Source organism: Watersipora subatra, chromosome 6 (genome assembly GCF_963576615.1).
Source record: "Watersipora subatra chromosome 6, tzWatSuba1.1, whole genome shotgun sequence".
NCBI classification, from domain to species: domain Eukaryota; kingdom Metazoa; phylum Bryozoa; class Gymnolaemata; order Cheilostomatida; family Watersiporidae; genus Watersipora; species Watersipora subatra.
Window position 1 is genome coordinate 43953572 of NC_088713.1, and position 17812 is coordinate 43971383.

The window sequence follows — 17812 nt, forward strand, 5'->3', positions numbered from 1 at the left end:
TGTCATGATAGACTTGTGTGTAACCTGATAAAATCGGTTTTCCACAATGAGGTTTTGCTAGTAGGTTTTTACAGGATAGGAAAGCCTCAATTAAGCACAAAACGGGAGTGAAGATTTTAAGATAGGGAAAAGATATTGTGTTAGGAATGATATGTTTTTAGGAAACTTCATTTAGACTTTTTGAGTGAAATTTATTTCTGTGTTTATAATTGGAAGCTGTGGAGTTACGATACCATGGAAAAGGGTGAGTTAGTTATAAGGGTAGAATATATAATTGAGACTCAACATGTCTGATCTTGCAATTAACCCAAGTCTCCACTTAACGTAGAAAATTTATGTAAAATTTTTGCTTCATGTTAATTTAGAAAGTTGAGTTTCGTTTTTTCTTTTTTAAGTTTAAAATGAGTGAGTTTGAGAAAACCTTGAAACGGGTTAAACAAATTTGCACGTATTTGTTGCTTTGTATAAAGTAAAAACCTTATACCGTTCTTGGAATGGGATGTTTACGTTGTAGGAATGCCTTGGATCTGTGAATGATTGTTTCACAAATACCTCAATAAGGTATTGTGAAACCAAAGCCAGAACTTTTTCTTTTGTGAGTACATACTCCACAGCAATGTGAACTTTCTAATTTCTAGGGTTTAGAAAAACCAGAGTGATTTATAAGTGACCTCATCATAACGATACCCTCCTCTCAAATATATGTGCTACCAGCTTAGCATTTTTCACATATCTCTAAGGTACAATAAATATATAACCCTTTTTAGTCATTATTACTTGGTTAATTTTGGTTTTTAAATATATATACATTGCATTTATTATATATAATGTATATATTTAGTGTATATTATATATATTTATATACATAAACATATATAATAAATATATTTATATGTACATAAATATGTATAATTATGTAATATATATATTTATATACATAAATATATATGTTTAAAAACCAAACAAAGTAATAATGAATAAAAAGGGTTATATCTTAGAGGTCAAAATAAAGGTGGGGTTGTGTAACTGGGATGAGGGATTGCACCATATACAAACAACTGTAAATAGTTGTCAACTATCGGGATATGGGATAAGTTCCACATAGAAGCAACAGCCAAAAGCTTTCAACCCTGAAGATGAGGAATTTTGAGACACAGAAGCTACTATACTGTCATTAGTTGTGAACAATGGAGATGAGTGATTGGACCACACAGAAGCAACTGTCAAAAGCTGTCTACTACGGCCATGAAGAATTGGACCACACAGAAGCAACTGTCAAAAGTTGTCAACTATGTAGATGAAGAATTGCCCATACAGAAGCAACTGACCAAATCTGCCCTGTATAAGTGCACCCATACACCAGTATCTCATGGTTAATCACTATATTTTGCAATAACTCATCCTACGTCAACAAAGTAGACAAAATAAGATTGTTTTTTAAATAAACACAGCTGCTGACCTGTGATGTACACTAAAACAATAGAGGTAATACACAGGGAGTGTCAAGAGTTGTTGGATTGCGGAGATTGAAACTGAAAAAGAGGCTACATTCATTCAAACCAAGCATGTTGATAAATTCTGTGCTTTCTGTTAAAATATATTGCGGAAAAGCTAAAAGTAAACAATTACTAACTCGAAAGAAAAACCATTCATCCGGACTTTTAAATCTATATTAACTCTGAAAAAACTCAGAAATATTAGCTGAAAAAAGAAACAAACACGCTGCAATCACACCCCAGGCATCCACTGTAGCTCCGATAACAGTGTAGCATTGAGTTTTTAGAATACCTTTACAATTGCAGCTAAGGCTTCCACTGTAATGGGAATAGCAGTTTAGCATTAAGCCTTTGCCAGACCTTTACAATCGCAGCTAAGGCCTCTATTGTAATACGGATATCGGTTTAGCATTAAGGCTTTGCAAGACATTTACAATCGCAGCTAAGGCTTCGACTGTAATATATGATGAATGAGAGTGAGTTTATGAAGAGGTACTCAGTTGATCCTTCTTGGAGCTGGAAGCTTCTAGCAGTTTATTCTGTAAGTCAAACTCGTCATGTAGGTCTTTTACTGTGACACACCGGACCTCAGCTGTAACACAAGGAGACTGCTAGCATATGAGAGATTATGCAAGCCTATTACAGTCATACCCTGGGCTACAGCGGTAGCTCAGAAAAGTTGAGGTTTAATCTTTTGCAACGCCTTTACGATTACAGCTAAGGCCTCTACAGTAATGAAGATAACATTTTAGCACTGAGCCTATGCAAGATCTTTACAATTGCAGCTAAGGCTTCCGCTGTAATACAGATAACAGTTTGACATTGAGCCTATGCAGACACAATATTTCTAGCATATACTGTATGACTGACCCTACGCAGTGCCAAGTTCATATTTCTTTTCACGTGTCTCTACGGTCAAGCAACAATAAAAGCCTTTTCTAACGCATTGCTACTTTAATAATTTAGTTTTTTGTATGAAAAAATATTATATAAAAAATATATATTTTTTATATATTATAAAATTTTTTTTGCTCAGAATGATTTTTCTTCAATGCTATATGCATATTACTTAATTATCATTGTTCCTGAACAATAAAACGAATTAAACAAAATACAACATATTATAATTTTTATATTATCGTAGTAACAGTACTTTGATCAGGGCATTGAATTATCTAGTTAGTCATTAAGATAACTGGTTGAATAATCATAGAATAAAAAACCTCACATTCATCATAGGTCTATGTTGAAAGCATTGAACAGATGTCAATTACGTCAAGAGAGAATTACTCTTAATTTATGTTAAGTTGTCTACCCCATCACTATTTTCACAAAAATGTCTGGCTGACTTTCGCTGCCGCAGCTATTTTAAGATAATCAGCAATGGGTTCACTTATAAAAAAGTCAAATATAATTATAAACTTATATTATTATATATTTTATACTAATATTAAAACATATAATATAGATTATAATAAAAAAGATAAGATTTAATTACATTGAGATGGTTGTGAACACAGAGATTTTGGTTTATCAATGACGAGGTCATTGGTTAATATTATAGGAAACTGGGTTGACTTATGGATAGAGACCTATGGTTATAATACTGTAAGGTGTATCTAAAGAGATGTCAGCGCTTCAAAAAAAACGCAACATTTAACTGTAGAGAAGTCCATAGGCTAAAAGTATCAAACCTTTGGGAAGACTTGCGATTAAAAATACATCTAAAGAGATGCCAGCGATTTAAAAAACACAACGTTTAACGGTGTAGAGGTTCATAACCTGAAAGTATCAAAGTTTTGGAAAAGCTTGCGATTAAAAATACATATAACGAACCCTTCATGCCACTCTACTTTTAACATATGGAGCAGGAGGAATCGTGCTCACGCAAAACTATCTAGAGGTAATGCACACATTATTAAAGTCCTGGTGGGTATGACATTGCGAACTCTGAAAAAGGCAGACGACTCCCAAACTGAATACAATATTCAGCATAAAAGAATTAACTACAGCAGAAGGCACATGATAGACCAGTGTTGGTACTAAATTATTGGAGATAAGTTGAATAATAAATGAGAGTTATTTGTCCTTACCAAGTTTTCCCAAAATTATCTCAGTAGAGTCTTTCATTTCATTGAGCTTATGCAAAGCAGTGATGTACTTAGGGAGGTCATCTGTACTGATGCCACTGTAAGATAACAACAGATCATGTGAAATTTCTAGGAAGGTCATCTATACTTGCAGCACTGAGGTAACAACATGTCGCATTAAGCAGATATGGAAGTCGTGTACAGATACTGATAACGCTGTAAGGTAACTAGAGATTATATGATATAGCTAAGAAAATCAGCCATACTGAGAACACTGTAAGGCAGGGCTTCCGATTAAGTGTGCTCACGCCCTTGAGAGGGTGCGAGCTAGTGCTGGGCACGAGTACTTCTTGGTCAACGGGTTTAGACCTGCCCCTTCTGTTTGGGTTTTTCGAGTATCGGGTAGCTAGTAATGCTAGGCTCGGGTATTTCTTTGCCTACGGGTTTTTTGGGTATCGGGTTTGTTGATATGGATTTTTTGTTCAAATTTTCTAAACAGATATATTTTCAAATTTACAAAGCAATTATATTTCTTTTCAATTTATTTATCATTTTTCAGTTTTTATCGACTGACATTCGTACTCGCAGCGTTAACAGGCGGATTGTTAAACAGTCAAGATAGTCTGGGGCCACAGGGAATTTTCGTGTCAACGGTGGGCAGAAGATAGGGTCTATGGTAGCTTAATACTTAAGCATGTTCTATGGACCTCTCTGATTTTTTGTAGATGGTGCTCCAAGTCTCATAAAAAACTTTACATTATCGGCTTTTTCCGTTAGTAAGGCTTGTTGGCTTAGTAAAACTTGGTTATAATGAATTATGTAATCCATAATAGCTAGCTGTGGTAATCAATTTAAACAGAGTTATTAAATTTTTACTGCTACTACCGCGAAGCTGATGGCAGTTTTTAACAAGGCGATGGCGGAAACAGACTAAGGACCTATGTGTTATCGGTGAAAGCAAACAAGCGCCGTATTAAAAAAGACATAGATTTGTTTACGAAGCCGATTTGGCTAATTGCGCAAATAAAATTTGATTCAAGTATTTCTACTCACCTTTTAATGACAAGTAATCACTGCTTGACTACAATATCTCCAGTAGGTATGGTAAATAAGGTATGAGATGCTTTATTCTATCTATTAAATTAAAGACTCGTTCAATCCCATTGTCATGCCTCCTTAGCAAAAATGACACAGAAATGCCCTGTGGGCCCAGACTAAGGGTGCAATAGACCGAGTTTTTGTTCACAGTATCCGACGAATCCGTGTACCAAAACCCGAACTCGAAAGCCAAAACCCGAACCCGAAGGACCGGAATACCCGAAATCTCTATTACCCGATACTAGAGAGAAGATAACCCGCGAGTTCAACGAGTATTACTACCCGTGCCCAGAACTAGTGCGAGCAGTTGTTCGGGGGAGCAGGAATAAATTTTCATCTATTCTATGCATCAGAAATGTATATCATAGCGCCATCAATCCTAAAAATAGTTGCGCATTTGACTCATTTATTTGCATTAGTGCATTTGACTCCCCCAAAGAACCATGATTCAATCAGATAATAACAGAGAAAAGGCACGAAAACAGTCAGAGATCAAAAAGTGAGTTGTTTTTTGTATGTTCTTGCTGTGCGAAAACGTTGGACTCTTCTTAGCCTGACCTTCCAATAACATATTGTTTACATATATCCCAAATATGTCTAATTTTTTATGTTTCAAGCCTTTTTTGTTTTATTCAAAACAGAGGGGGGCAAAACGAGGTTTCCTGCATCAATTGTTGGGGGTTCGACGATGAATACAAATAGATAAGTACTGCTCTGTAAGGTAACACCAAACCAGATGATGAAAATTAGAACGCCATGTATAGTTACACCATTTATAGGACCTGTCACACGTGTAGACAGTAAGGTCACCTAAAGCGATGCCAGTGTAAAGTATCGACAAGCCATGCGAAACAGGTAGGGTAACTATGCTGACAAGTAACAAGTCATGCGATGTAAGTAGGGATGGCATCTATAATAGTCGTTGTAATATATAGTGGAAGTCCACTGGTGTAATAAATAATAATTCTAGCATATAATCAGCAGTGTTGTGAGGGGATTGTACTGCGGCTGTAGAAAAAGTGCATCATGCAACTCTATTGCATAATCCATGGCTGTGACACGCTTACTACTGCACTGCTAATGCAGCTTCATAAATATCCCGGCAAAGGTTCACTGGAAATACACTGAACTTCAATTATGGGCATTAGTGATTACTTATCAATGAGCAGTCATGATCTTTTCGTAATGGTTACAACCCTACAAACCAGTTACAATTCTGACAAGTAATTATGTAAATATATGCTGTACTTTTCCTTGAGTTCAGCTATTTGTCCCTTCACCAACTCTAGTTCATCTTTTTCTGACATCGCCTCAAATCAACCTTGACATAGCTAAACTTCAAGATGGTTTTTGATGTTCTATAAAAAAGTATTATACATAAAATGTACCATAACTTGAAATGTCTTTTCAGATGTTTCCAATCCAACGGTGTGTGAACTGGTTCAAAGTGATAGTGAAGAGTCTGATTTTCTGATGAGTCGGATTTTGTGAGAATGGGTCAGACAGAAGTAATTGTTTTATGGACCAATTTAAAATCAGTCTACACACTTACACAGGTAAAAGACAAACACAAACTATCACCTACATCTCAGCAACGCATTGGTTGTGCAGAAAACTCATTTCGTCAGTGTGTACAGCCAAGCCTATACGTTTAAAGAAAGTGGTTAATTTATTAATTAAGAAAACAATTTTGGTTTGTGATTACATGTTTTTTTATACTATTGCTATTAAAAGTTCATTTAATCATTGCCAGTGCATTTGGAGACATTACACAAAGGGGCGTAAATAAGCAGTGTTACATTTATCTACATCCACTTTTTAATTTATAGATATATATATATATATATATCTCTAAGTTCTTCATCGTCTGTCCACATATAGTGATAAATATCTAGCGATGACAAATACGTATCGCAGAAGATTTAATCTCGGAACCGCTCGTTCACCAGGCAATAACTTCACAAATTAAGCTATGCGAGATGCAATGGATTTATAGGGGGTTATATGTAAAGGCATACCAGAAAAAAAACCCGTGAAGCTGTACCAAAAGAAAAATGCATGCCATGAAGTTGAAAAAAATGCTTAAACTCATAGAGCATATGTGTCAAACTCACGGCCCACATCCGGTTCGCCTTGTAATCTTATCTGGCCCGCAAAATAATTTTACATCATTGCTATCCATGGATCATTGATATGAAGCGCTGATGACATAATACTGCACAGAACTGCAGATCCCTTGCCACGCTTCACCTGCCTTGCCGCCTACTCGCATCAATTAAGTCTAACTATCACAAGATATTATGAAAATAGTAGTTAGCCTGATGAGCACTGATGCTTATTCTGGGAACCTCTACAACACAGGATATTACACCGAACGTAAATGAATTTTTCGCTTCGGTCAAATCATAGTCAAAAGAGCAAAGAAAACTGGATGATTTAAATTGTTATTGCTGAACAGCACTATATTATGAACAGCAAGATATTATGAAGATAGTAGTTAGCCTGATGAGCACTGATGCTTATTCTGGAAATCTCGAGAATCTTCGGTCAAATCATAGTCAAAAGAGCAAAGAAAACTGAATGATTTAAATTGTTATTGCTGAACAGCACACATTTTATGTATATTTCTGTTTTTTAGCGTGTTCATATTTCTAACTGGTATAATTTTGATAGGAGATATTTTTAAGGAGAGTCAAATCTATTTGGGATATCTAAGTTTATTTTTATATACATTGACATAGGAGCAAAAAAACTTGAATTTTTTTAAAAAGATATTTTAATGAAGAGCAAAAAATTAAATAGTAGTTTTAAGGTCGACTTGCTACAAAATTCACATCACAGTTATTTGGTATCAAAAGGCTCACCATGTCTCACTCTGCTGGGTCGTAGGTCAAAAGTATGTGAAAATGTGATTACAAGCTTTTAAAAGCTTAAAAACGAATAGCTGATCGCAGCCATCATGAAAACGGCCATAGGTTGGAATCCCTCTCAAAACAGCTCAAATGTGACGTGGTTGAACACAATGTTTTTCTGTTTACAATTTAATGCAACCTCAATCGTCGAAATATTTTCACAAATATACTTCACGTATTCAATAAAACCATGTCTATTGTCCTTACGTATCTATTTCATTATCATTGTAATGCTGTCACTTTGAACACTGATATCTCAAAACCTAGCCTAAAAATCAGTTTAATTTTTTAACCTTAGCTCAAGGGGGTGCATTTCATCCTCTGATAAACATGAGGAGCCTCGTGGTCACCTGTGATAGTTGACAAATGCTGCAGAAATTGTTCACAACATATAGCAGGAAATATGGGTCACATGATCAGATTACGACTAGATGATTAGATCGAGCTGAAACGAAACTTTCAAGTAGTGAGCATCTATATTTGATAGGGGTGTTCTGGTAGAACCCGAAGCGTTTATCATAAACTAGTGCTACGATATGTTTTATATTGAGTCTTCAATTGGCATTTGATTACATGTGATAACATTACGTGTCAAAACAATAACCCTGTCGAGTTGAATACGTCGACAAAATATGGGATTCCAACTTACAATCACTTTTTTAATTGTTCATTTTTGAGCTTTTAAGAACTTGTGATCACATTTCCACGTATTTTGAATCTAAAAAATAGCAGAGTAAGACAAAGTGAATCTTAAGATACCAAATAACTGTAATATAAATTTGGTTGCAAGTCAACCTTTACGGTTTAAGTTTGTTTCAGAATAATATTCCTGTCTGTTTTTATTTGTATTTAAGTTCCAAAAACATTTAGTCTTAGTGTGTTAAATAAATGTTTATACTGTTTGGCCCGCGGTCTAAAGTGTGTTTTGAATTTTGGCCTCTTTTACAATTGAGTTTGACACCCCTGTCATAGAGCCAACAAAACTATTGCAATCAGTATAGATCTGTAGTAGGTACTGCAGCCAGTACGATATGAATTACTGAATTACATAGAAATAAACACAGTAAACCTAAACAGTGCAGTTTACAGAAATAAACAAACACCTGGATTTAAAAGTTAGAATGGTAAACGTTGACATTGAATATGCTGATTAAAAGTAAATTTTAGGTATAAAAATCTTTTTATTACCCATGCAACACCGGGCATCCTTCTAGTGTATATATATATACTAGATGTATATATATATACTAGATGTATATATATATACTAGATGTATATATATATATATATATATGTATAGATATATATAGATATAGATATACTATTTATATGTATATGTATGTATATACATGTATATATATATACATGTATGTATATATATATATACATATATATATATATGTCTATGTATGTATATATATATATGTATGTATATGGATGTATATATATATATATATATATACATGTATATATACAGTGAAACTCGGATAACTCAAACTTCAAGGGACCGAGCAAAAGTGTTTGAGTTATTAGAGCGTTCAAGTTATCAGGACAGTCATAAGTGCATGTATTTATTAGTAGATACATGTACATATACAAACTATATACCAATCAAAAGCATAGATTGCTTGTTGCAAGTTAAAGGGTCTCTCGAGTGGTTTTAAATATTTTTAATCAGAAAGTATAAATACTTTTCAATGACTTGAGATTTGTTGTTTTAAAGGTTGACTTGCAACAAAATTCACATTACAGTTATTTGGTATCAAAAGATTCACCATGTCTTACTCTGTTGTGTTGTAGGTGTCAAATACATAGAAATGTGATTACCAGCTTTTAAAAGCTCAAAAACGAAAAGCCGCCGTAGATTGGAATCTATTTATCTGACATAGTCATTCCAGTGTGGTTATCGTCTTGTCACGTATTTTCTCACGTGAATTGAAAGGCCAGTAAAATACTTAAAGCACATAAATTACATAATTATTATATTGTATATTTCAATACATCAGAGTCTTGGCTTTCGGATGAGCTATTGTTTGCCATAGTGAAACAGACATTGGTTGGTGTTTATAGGATTTCCCCAGAGCTCTACCACGAAAAAGTTTACTGGCATAGTCTCGAAAATTGTGATGTCACAATTCTCATATTCGTTGTTATGTGCTCTTACCGCTTATTTATCAACTACAAAAGTGACGATAATGACGCTAGTGGCAGGCGAAGGTAGGACAACTCCAGAGAACGAATGAAGATGACAAAGGAATCAGTGTCATTAATTCTCCATGTACATATTATTTCTATGATAAGTACCTCAGACTCCAAGAACCATACTATATTTTCCCGATGATATTATGCACTACCTCTTAATTTTTCTTTATTTTAGCTCTTTTAGGGTGACGACTGAGACTAACTAATTTCAAGCATTGCGTGATCTCGCGAAAGTGCAATTGACATTTAGTTCTAGGGCCACGCAACCGCAAGTCATAATTTAATGGATGTGATTTCATTACCTTTATCAACGACAGTACATTTATTGAAGCATAACTAATTAACCCAGAACATGTGTTTGTATTGGTCGGGCGTTAGCACGATCGCGGGCAGTGTTGATTATCTAGAATCTTAGTTTATTATTAGCGCTCTCCGGGTTTAACAGCACCGAATGTCACAGAAAAACAGAGCCTCAATGGCAGCAAAAGGGATCGACGACCTAAGGCTAAATGAGAATTATGACGCCACATTTTGAGTACCTGAACCAAGTGTTTTTTTGCAGGACGTACTTTTGACACCCCGTTTTTTATAGTTCTATTATTCTTTGTGTATTGAATATAGGCTCATTCGAAAGCCAAGACTTTGATGTATTGAAATATATAATAAAAAAATTATGTAATTTATGTGCTTCAATGTAAAACTTATCGTAGCACTAGTTTATGACAAACACTTCAGGTTTTACAGAAGACCCCGTATCAAATATAGATGCTCGCTACTTTACAGTTTTCTTTCGGCATTATTCAATCGTCAAGTCGTAATCTAATCACGTGACCCAATACTTCGCAAATAATTTTTGCAGCTCTTTTCGGTTATCAAAGGTAACCAACAGGCTCATCATGATTATCGGGGGTCCTCCCATGTTTTGTGACGATTCTGACAACCCGACGACATGGATATTTAAAAAGTGACAGACGAGACGACCATTTATCAATGTAGGTGATGAGGATTGCGTAAGTGGGATTACTAAAGGTACCGCTGCACATAACGAATTTTTCGTTGGTTCTGAGTTCTGGCCGAAATCACTAAGAACGCAGAATTAATCGAAATTCACAGAATTATTTGAGCTGTGCATGCCCACTGAGTTCGTCGACGAAGCACTTTTAATGGATTAAACAAATTATTAGCGAGCACAAGTCTAGCAGCTTTAGCAATTAGTATAGTCCAAAACATGTATCGCGACACACAATAAAAATATGAAAGCATTTCAACATAGAACACACGATGTAACTGTTCAAGTCGCGCTATTGTTGGTTAGCGAGCACGACTTTAGCAAATTTTAAGATATATGTAGTCCGAAAACATAATGCGACACACAAGAAAAATATTAGAGAAAGTTACCATAGTAAATACGATGCAACTGACTTGTTTGCGCTAGAGATGTCAACATTCTCTACCACAAAACTTTTGCTGCTAAAACGGAAATATAATTAAAAAATAAACAAATTGTAGCTATAGCGTCCAAACAATAAATACATTCAATAACGCAATCTAAGCAGTTGCATCGTGTGTACTATGTTGATTTGCACTTATACTTTTATTGTGTGTCATTATACGTCTCTTGGACTATACTAATTGCAAAAGCTGCTGAGATCGTGCTCGCTAGCACGATTCTAGCTGCGCAGAATAATTCTGTGTGTTTCAATCATTTCGTGATTTAGGTTAGAACCAACGGAAATTTTGTTACGTGTAGCCGTACCGTTACTAACTTATTATTTGTTCATAAATCACCACGGTCAACCGAAACTAGTTCACTAGTTTTGGTTTGAAGCATCTGGCCCAGCATTTATAGACTGCCAAATAATTAAAGCAATGAAATGCCACGACGTTGACAGCAAATCCGTTTCCAAGTCTGTGACTGACAGTGATTATTAAAGACAATCTCGGTTTAAGAAATATAGCTCTAAAAACCTAAGACGGCTGTCACTCTTCGCGGAGTAATCAGCAACGCTCCCAAACATCACTAAAATGTTTGTGAAGGTTGCTGGTTGAGCCATGCTTTTGGTTAGCAGAAGTTCAAACTGAGCGAGTTTCAGATTTTTAACGCAACCCAGTGCCACCAGTATAGATATTTGTGTTAAAATAACGAATGTGAAGAAAGAGGTTGTTTTGGTTACCAACTTGAAAAAGGTGACAGTGATTTTAAAAGTGATGACAGTGATTTTAAAAGTGACTATTCTGACGACAGCTTTGTGTGGTAGAAGACAATTATCAGACAATGATATATACCCCTTCGAGCTAAGGTTAAAAAGTTTAACGATTTTTTGCGGTAAGTTATAAGATATCAGTGCTAAAAGTGACAGCATTACAATGACGATAAAACAGATGCGTAAAAACAATAAATATGGTTTTATTGAATGCGTGAAGTATATTTGTGAAAATATTTCGACGAATGAGGTTGCATGAAAGTGTAAACAGAAACCATCCTGTAACAACTACATCCCATTTTGGAAAGCGAATTCTAACTAGGGCGGTCTCGTGTGGCTGCGATTAACTGTTCGTTTTTGAGCTTTTAAAAGCTTGTAATCACATTTTCATATATTTTGCACCTACAACACAACAGAGTAAGACATGGTGAATCTTATGATACCAAATAACTGTAATGTGAATTTTGTTGCAAGTCAACCTTTAAGGAATGTGACTGCCAGGACGTACTCAGGTTAAAATTGGCAAAACTTGATCTTGGTTAAAACACTAAGAAAAAAGGCATACTTTTCTCTTGAACATTTTATTCAAGATCAATTTTGCCAATTTTACTCCAAGTTTATCCGAAGGTTACCTCGCTTTTCCTTGCTTTCGAAAGGCCTCGCAAAGCGAATGTTTAGTAAAATTTGATTTATTATCAACCTCTAGCAAAGTCATTAACGAAACTATTTTGCCGATGATGGTAGTACCGACGCCTAAGATTTACTAAAAGTTGATTTTTATCTCAATGGCTTGGAATAAAGTGATATTCTACAGTGATAACAACCGTCTCGGTAGCCGTTAAGCAAAAAACTGTTCGAGTTAGTGATGTTGAGGTCGAATCATCTAAAGCAATTTGTTATTGCATGGGAACGGACCAAACATATCTGTTCGAGCTATCCAAGGGAGGGTTATCCAAGTTTGACTATATATATATATATATATATATATATATATATATATATATATATATATATATATATATATATATATATATATATATATATATATATATATATATATATATATATATATATATAGATGTGTGTGTGTGATTTATTTTATCAAATATATAGTACATACAATTGCATACATACGAAAAAGAAAACAAAGAAAAGTTTCAAACAATTGTATATCAACAATCAAACAAAAGTAGAGATGATGGGGCCAGTGCGAAATAGCAGAGCTAAACCAGTCGCAGGCCCAAGTCGACAGCATAAGGCATAGACACAAATGCTTACAAAGCCGAGCTAAGGTGGAGCCTTATCTCCGTTTTAAACTCACCAATAGGTTTTATTAATTTCAACCACGCTGGCAATTTATTCCACAGTGCAGACATCACCAAGTTAGATGTTCGTTGACCAGCAAATGAAGAATAAAAATGAGTAGGAAGTGAGGATGATTGAAATCGGGTGTTATAATGTGAAGGTTTTTGAAATGTTTGTGAATGATACAGTTTGTGGGCTCTAATAAGTGAGTTGTAATGATACATTCTATCTGCAGTCAAAATCTTCGAGTCGTGAAATTAATCAAAAGTTGGGTAACCAAAAGGCTTTTTATATATAATACGCAATATTTTCTTTTGAAACTTAATTAATCTGTCAAGGTGAACCCAAGAAGCATTTCCCCACGATTCTATAGAGTAGCATAATTTAGAGTGAATAAAAGAGTAGTAAAGCATTATCAGGATCTTTCTTGGAACAGTAGTGCTTAATCGAAAAAACAGTCCTGAAATAGGTCTTAAGTCAATCAGTAAATTACGTGTGTGAAATTGAGTGAGTAAATTGCGTCTTGTCAATTGTAATGCCTAAAAATTTAATTTCATCAACCTCAACAATATTTTTATCATTTAAAGTTAATAAGTGTTCGAATTTAAATCTGTTTTGGTGGTTTTTGAAAACAATGTAAGCTGTTTTTTCACAATTAATTGTTAGTTTATTTACTTGACACCAGTGGCTCAGTCTTTGAAGATCAGAATTAATTTTTGTGTAAGATTCATTCAAGTCAGAAGAAAAAAACAAATTTGTGTTGTCAGCATACAAAATTGGAGTTAGATACTGCAGAGATTGACAAAGATCATTTATATATAGTAAGAACAGAGTTGGCCCTAACACAGAACCCTGAGGCACACCGCATGGTATATCGCAGGAATTAGAATACGAAGCATTTATTTGTGTGACTTGAGTTCTATTCGACAGATAACTATGGATCCAATTAATAGTCAATGGATTAAAATTATAATTATTCAACTTGTTAAGTAATATATTATGATCAATGGTGTCAAACGCCTTACTAAAATCTATGAAAATACTAATTACACATTCACTTCTATTAATACTCTAGAATTTGATCAGTAAAAGATAAAATTGCATCCGATGTGCCTCTTCCCCGCCTAAAGCCAAATTGGTGTTGATTGAGAAGGTTGTTGGATTCTAAGAAATCAAGAATTTGCTGATTTACAAGTTTTTCCATTATCTAGCATGTACACACTAGCTGTGCTTCCGGCGTTGCCCGGGTTTTAAAAATCAGCTTATAAACAATGAGAAGTAATGAGAGTTGACTGCCACTTGCTATTAGCCTGGCACATTGCCAATGGAAAATTTGAGTAAGCTAACCAATGAGAGCTATTCGTCTCCGTAACATTACGCAATCACCCTGCGTAGTATGCCGAGCCGTTGAGTATTTTCTCCCATATAGCGACATATATCGGCTAGCTAACAAATAAATCTCTGTGTCGTAATTAATAAGGTGTCGGACTAGCGAATGGGAGGGTCCAGGATCAATTTGTTTTCGGTATGGATTCTTTATTTCAAGATTTTAATAGCTATAATTGGAGGAACACACACACCAACACTGAGAAATGCACGTATATATATATATACTAGTTGCGCTACTAGTTGCCCGGGTAATAAAAAAGTCTTTGATAAGAAAATTGATTTGTATGTAACATATAATAACGTTTGCCATTCCAACTTTCAAACTACATATCATGAGAAAAGTGTTTTGTGTAACTGAAGTAAACTAGAGAAAATGAAAACAACTGTAAAAGTTTTCCAACTTTGTCAAACAACTTTTAAACTCATATTTCCTCATATCATGAGGAAAATGTTTTGTGCAGGTCAAATAAAAAAAAAACTAAAACGGCTATAAAAAAGTTTAGATGTAAATGTGAAATAATTAGCAAGCAATAGCTAAATTAGGTTGGTTTTGCTACAATACAATAAAAGATGATTCGGTAATGATACAATTAATACGAACTGAGAAAAAAATCCTGAATATGTTGAATTAATAATAACAATTCTTGCATAGAAGTGCGTGTGTATAAAAAAGGTTATTGTTCCACCAGAAGCTATCCATCAAAACTTTGAATACCACAATACTGGTACCTCTCGATACCGGTACAAATGTAAAAATGAGATATGGTACTGTCTTTGTCTGACCGAATGGAGAGATAATGCCAAGGCTTTCCCACTGAGATGATATAATAGTCCGCATGAGAAGAACTGGCCTTGACCCTAGATATAGTGATTGAACCTTCCAAAAAAGCTTTCTTAACTGGGGCGTCGCAATGCGTGGCTACATTGGTAAAATAATCAGCGTGCGCTATAGCTATATCTATAGCCAGAATGACAGACATAGTTTGAGAAATATATATAGATAAATATATGAATAAAAGCCAAGCACTAAGAGCACAGTGCTCAATGATAATATCAGAGTAAGTTAAAATCAATAAAACAGACTATAACTTTAGATAAAACACTCAATTATAGTTTTATGCTTGCTGAGAGCAATCTTCCGTCAGAAGATTGCTCTCAGCAATCTGCAATTCTGCAGACTGCTACACCAGGTGTAGCTGCTGTATTGGCTGAGCAGACAAAAACAGAACTGCTGTTTAATTGAGACCAAAATTTTAATTTGATTAAATTTTTAAATTTAAATTTTACAAAAATGTAAAATGCATTTTACATAGTCATTTTGGCATAGTCACAGTGACCTGTGCGCTGTCATGAGTACTTGAGTCATGATGTCATGCTGGCAGTGGGTACTTAAACAGATTCAATTCTACTTGCTATCCTGCTTCTAACTCTAGTGACTTAGCTTGATCTTGGGTGTGACTGGTGTCATGTGGAGTTCAATTTTAAATGTCTTGCAGACCAAAACTTAGAATTGTTGGAATTACAAGTCAGGCACAAATATTTGACTTTGCAAGATATGTGAGACAAATATTGCTTTTTCCTGTAGCAAAAACAATGATTATCATTCAAATTGAATGCTGGTTTCATGTGCATGCCGGTTCATTTTTCATTACAATCTTTCGTCTAAAGAATATTTTGTGCCATCATGAAGTCACAACAACCCACGCAAATCATTCTTTTCCATAATTAACCAAGAAGTATGCTTGCATGGAACCTTTATTGTATTTTATTTTCAAAAAGGAAAATTTGTAATTCAATACTTTTGAACACTGAAAACACATTTTCTAATTATGAGAAGCTCCAGAAGCAGCTGTACTTCAATAGAATGTCTGTTAAACCCACCTGTGTTTTAATTCAATGTGCTAAGATTATAAACTGCATAGTCATGTGAACTGATACAAACAATAAACTATGCATATTGGTAACTATTCCTTTTTGTACGCGTAATAATTCTATGTGTATAATATGAGTAGCCATTATATAATCGTGCGTTGAGGGTGAGACCTGTTTTTATTATGTAACTAGCCATCCTCTTTACCCTCTTGTTGAACTTGCTAAAGCCCACCCTCTAGGATATAAATACTTCTACATGTGTGGGTTTATTCATTCTTGTGCACAATACAAGATGTGGTAATACCTTCGCTGGGTCTTGCTACAAGCATCAACTAGCCAGAAACCATATGCGTTGCGCCAGCATTCACAGCACACCAGCAGCGTTATTATCATCAATAAGCGACTGGGTTGGCAATTTCCTAAATTGCTCCGGCAACTCAATGCACCAGCAAATATCATCTTCAATAAGCAACTAGAAGGCAATCTTTCATACTGCACCAACATCTCAGATTGAACCAGTATCCTAGTGCACCAGCGATTATAATCGTCAATAAACAACTAGGTTGGCAGTTTCACATAATTCACATAATATCCCACAAGTAGCTCAAAACGTACAGATTATGGGGATTCACCCGTAAAAACATTACAGCCTAAAAAATTTTTAAAACCAAAGCCTGCCTAACCATCTTTAAAACAGGCCTGTTTGTATAATCAGAAACATGCCACTGTTAAACACGTTATAACTTCTGTCATAGTAACTAAAAAATGAAACTAGAGAAAAAAACGAGTAATGCTGACAAAAAGGAAAAAAAGTCACGTAGGTACCGCAAAAAATCTAAAGCAAATAAGACAGGAAAGATTACTAATAAGAACACGTGCAAGTGAATCAAAAACAGTCTGCGCTGTAAAGATGTGATAAACATGTACTGCCGGTACATGTAACCGGTACAGTACCGGTGGTTCAGAAAAAAACTTTTTAAAACAGCCTGCATGTCTAACGAATCAAAATTCCCTCGCAGCGACCGCTATATTTATAGGATCAGAGCACATACACCGCACTGAGACTCGTTTAATTGTGTCTTGCCCGAATATTATGCGTCGTACGACGCGAATAACTGGACCCACCTAAGTACGCTGTACGTAATCGCCCTTTGGTCAGTGTAGTCACGAACAGCAGGAGCCGAGTTGTTGAGTTTCAGTTCACAACTTAGACAGATTTTCACGCCAAGGTCAAACCAAATATC

At 35.0% G+C, this 17812-nt stretch overlaps 1 protein-coding gene across 1 annotated transcript; it reads right to left on the reverse strand.

Moving 5' to 3' along the window:
• Positions 1–1367: 1367 nt before the first annotated feature.
• LOC137398649 (DNA repair protein SWI5 homolog) lies at positions 1368–17575 on the reverse strand. The gene is made up of 4 exons (XM_068084833.1): positions 17512–17575; positions 5933–6020; positions 3590–3684; positions 1368–2088 (listed from the first exon to the last, which is right to left on the reverse strand). The coding sequence occupies exons 2-4, from the start codon at positions 5989–5991 to the stop codon at positions 1979–1981; spliced, it is 264 nt and encodes an 87-aa protein (XP_067940934.1). The 5' UTR covers positions 5992–6020; positions 17512–17575; the 3' UTR covers positions 1368–1978.
• Positions 17576–17812: the final 237 nt, after the last annotated feature.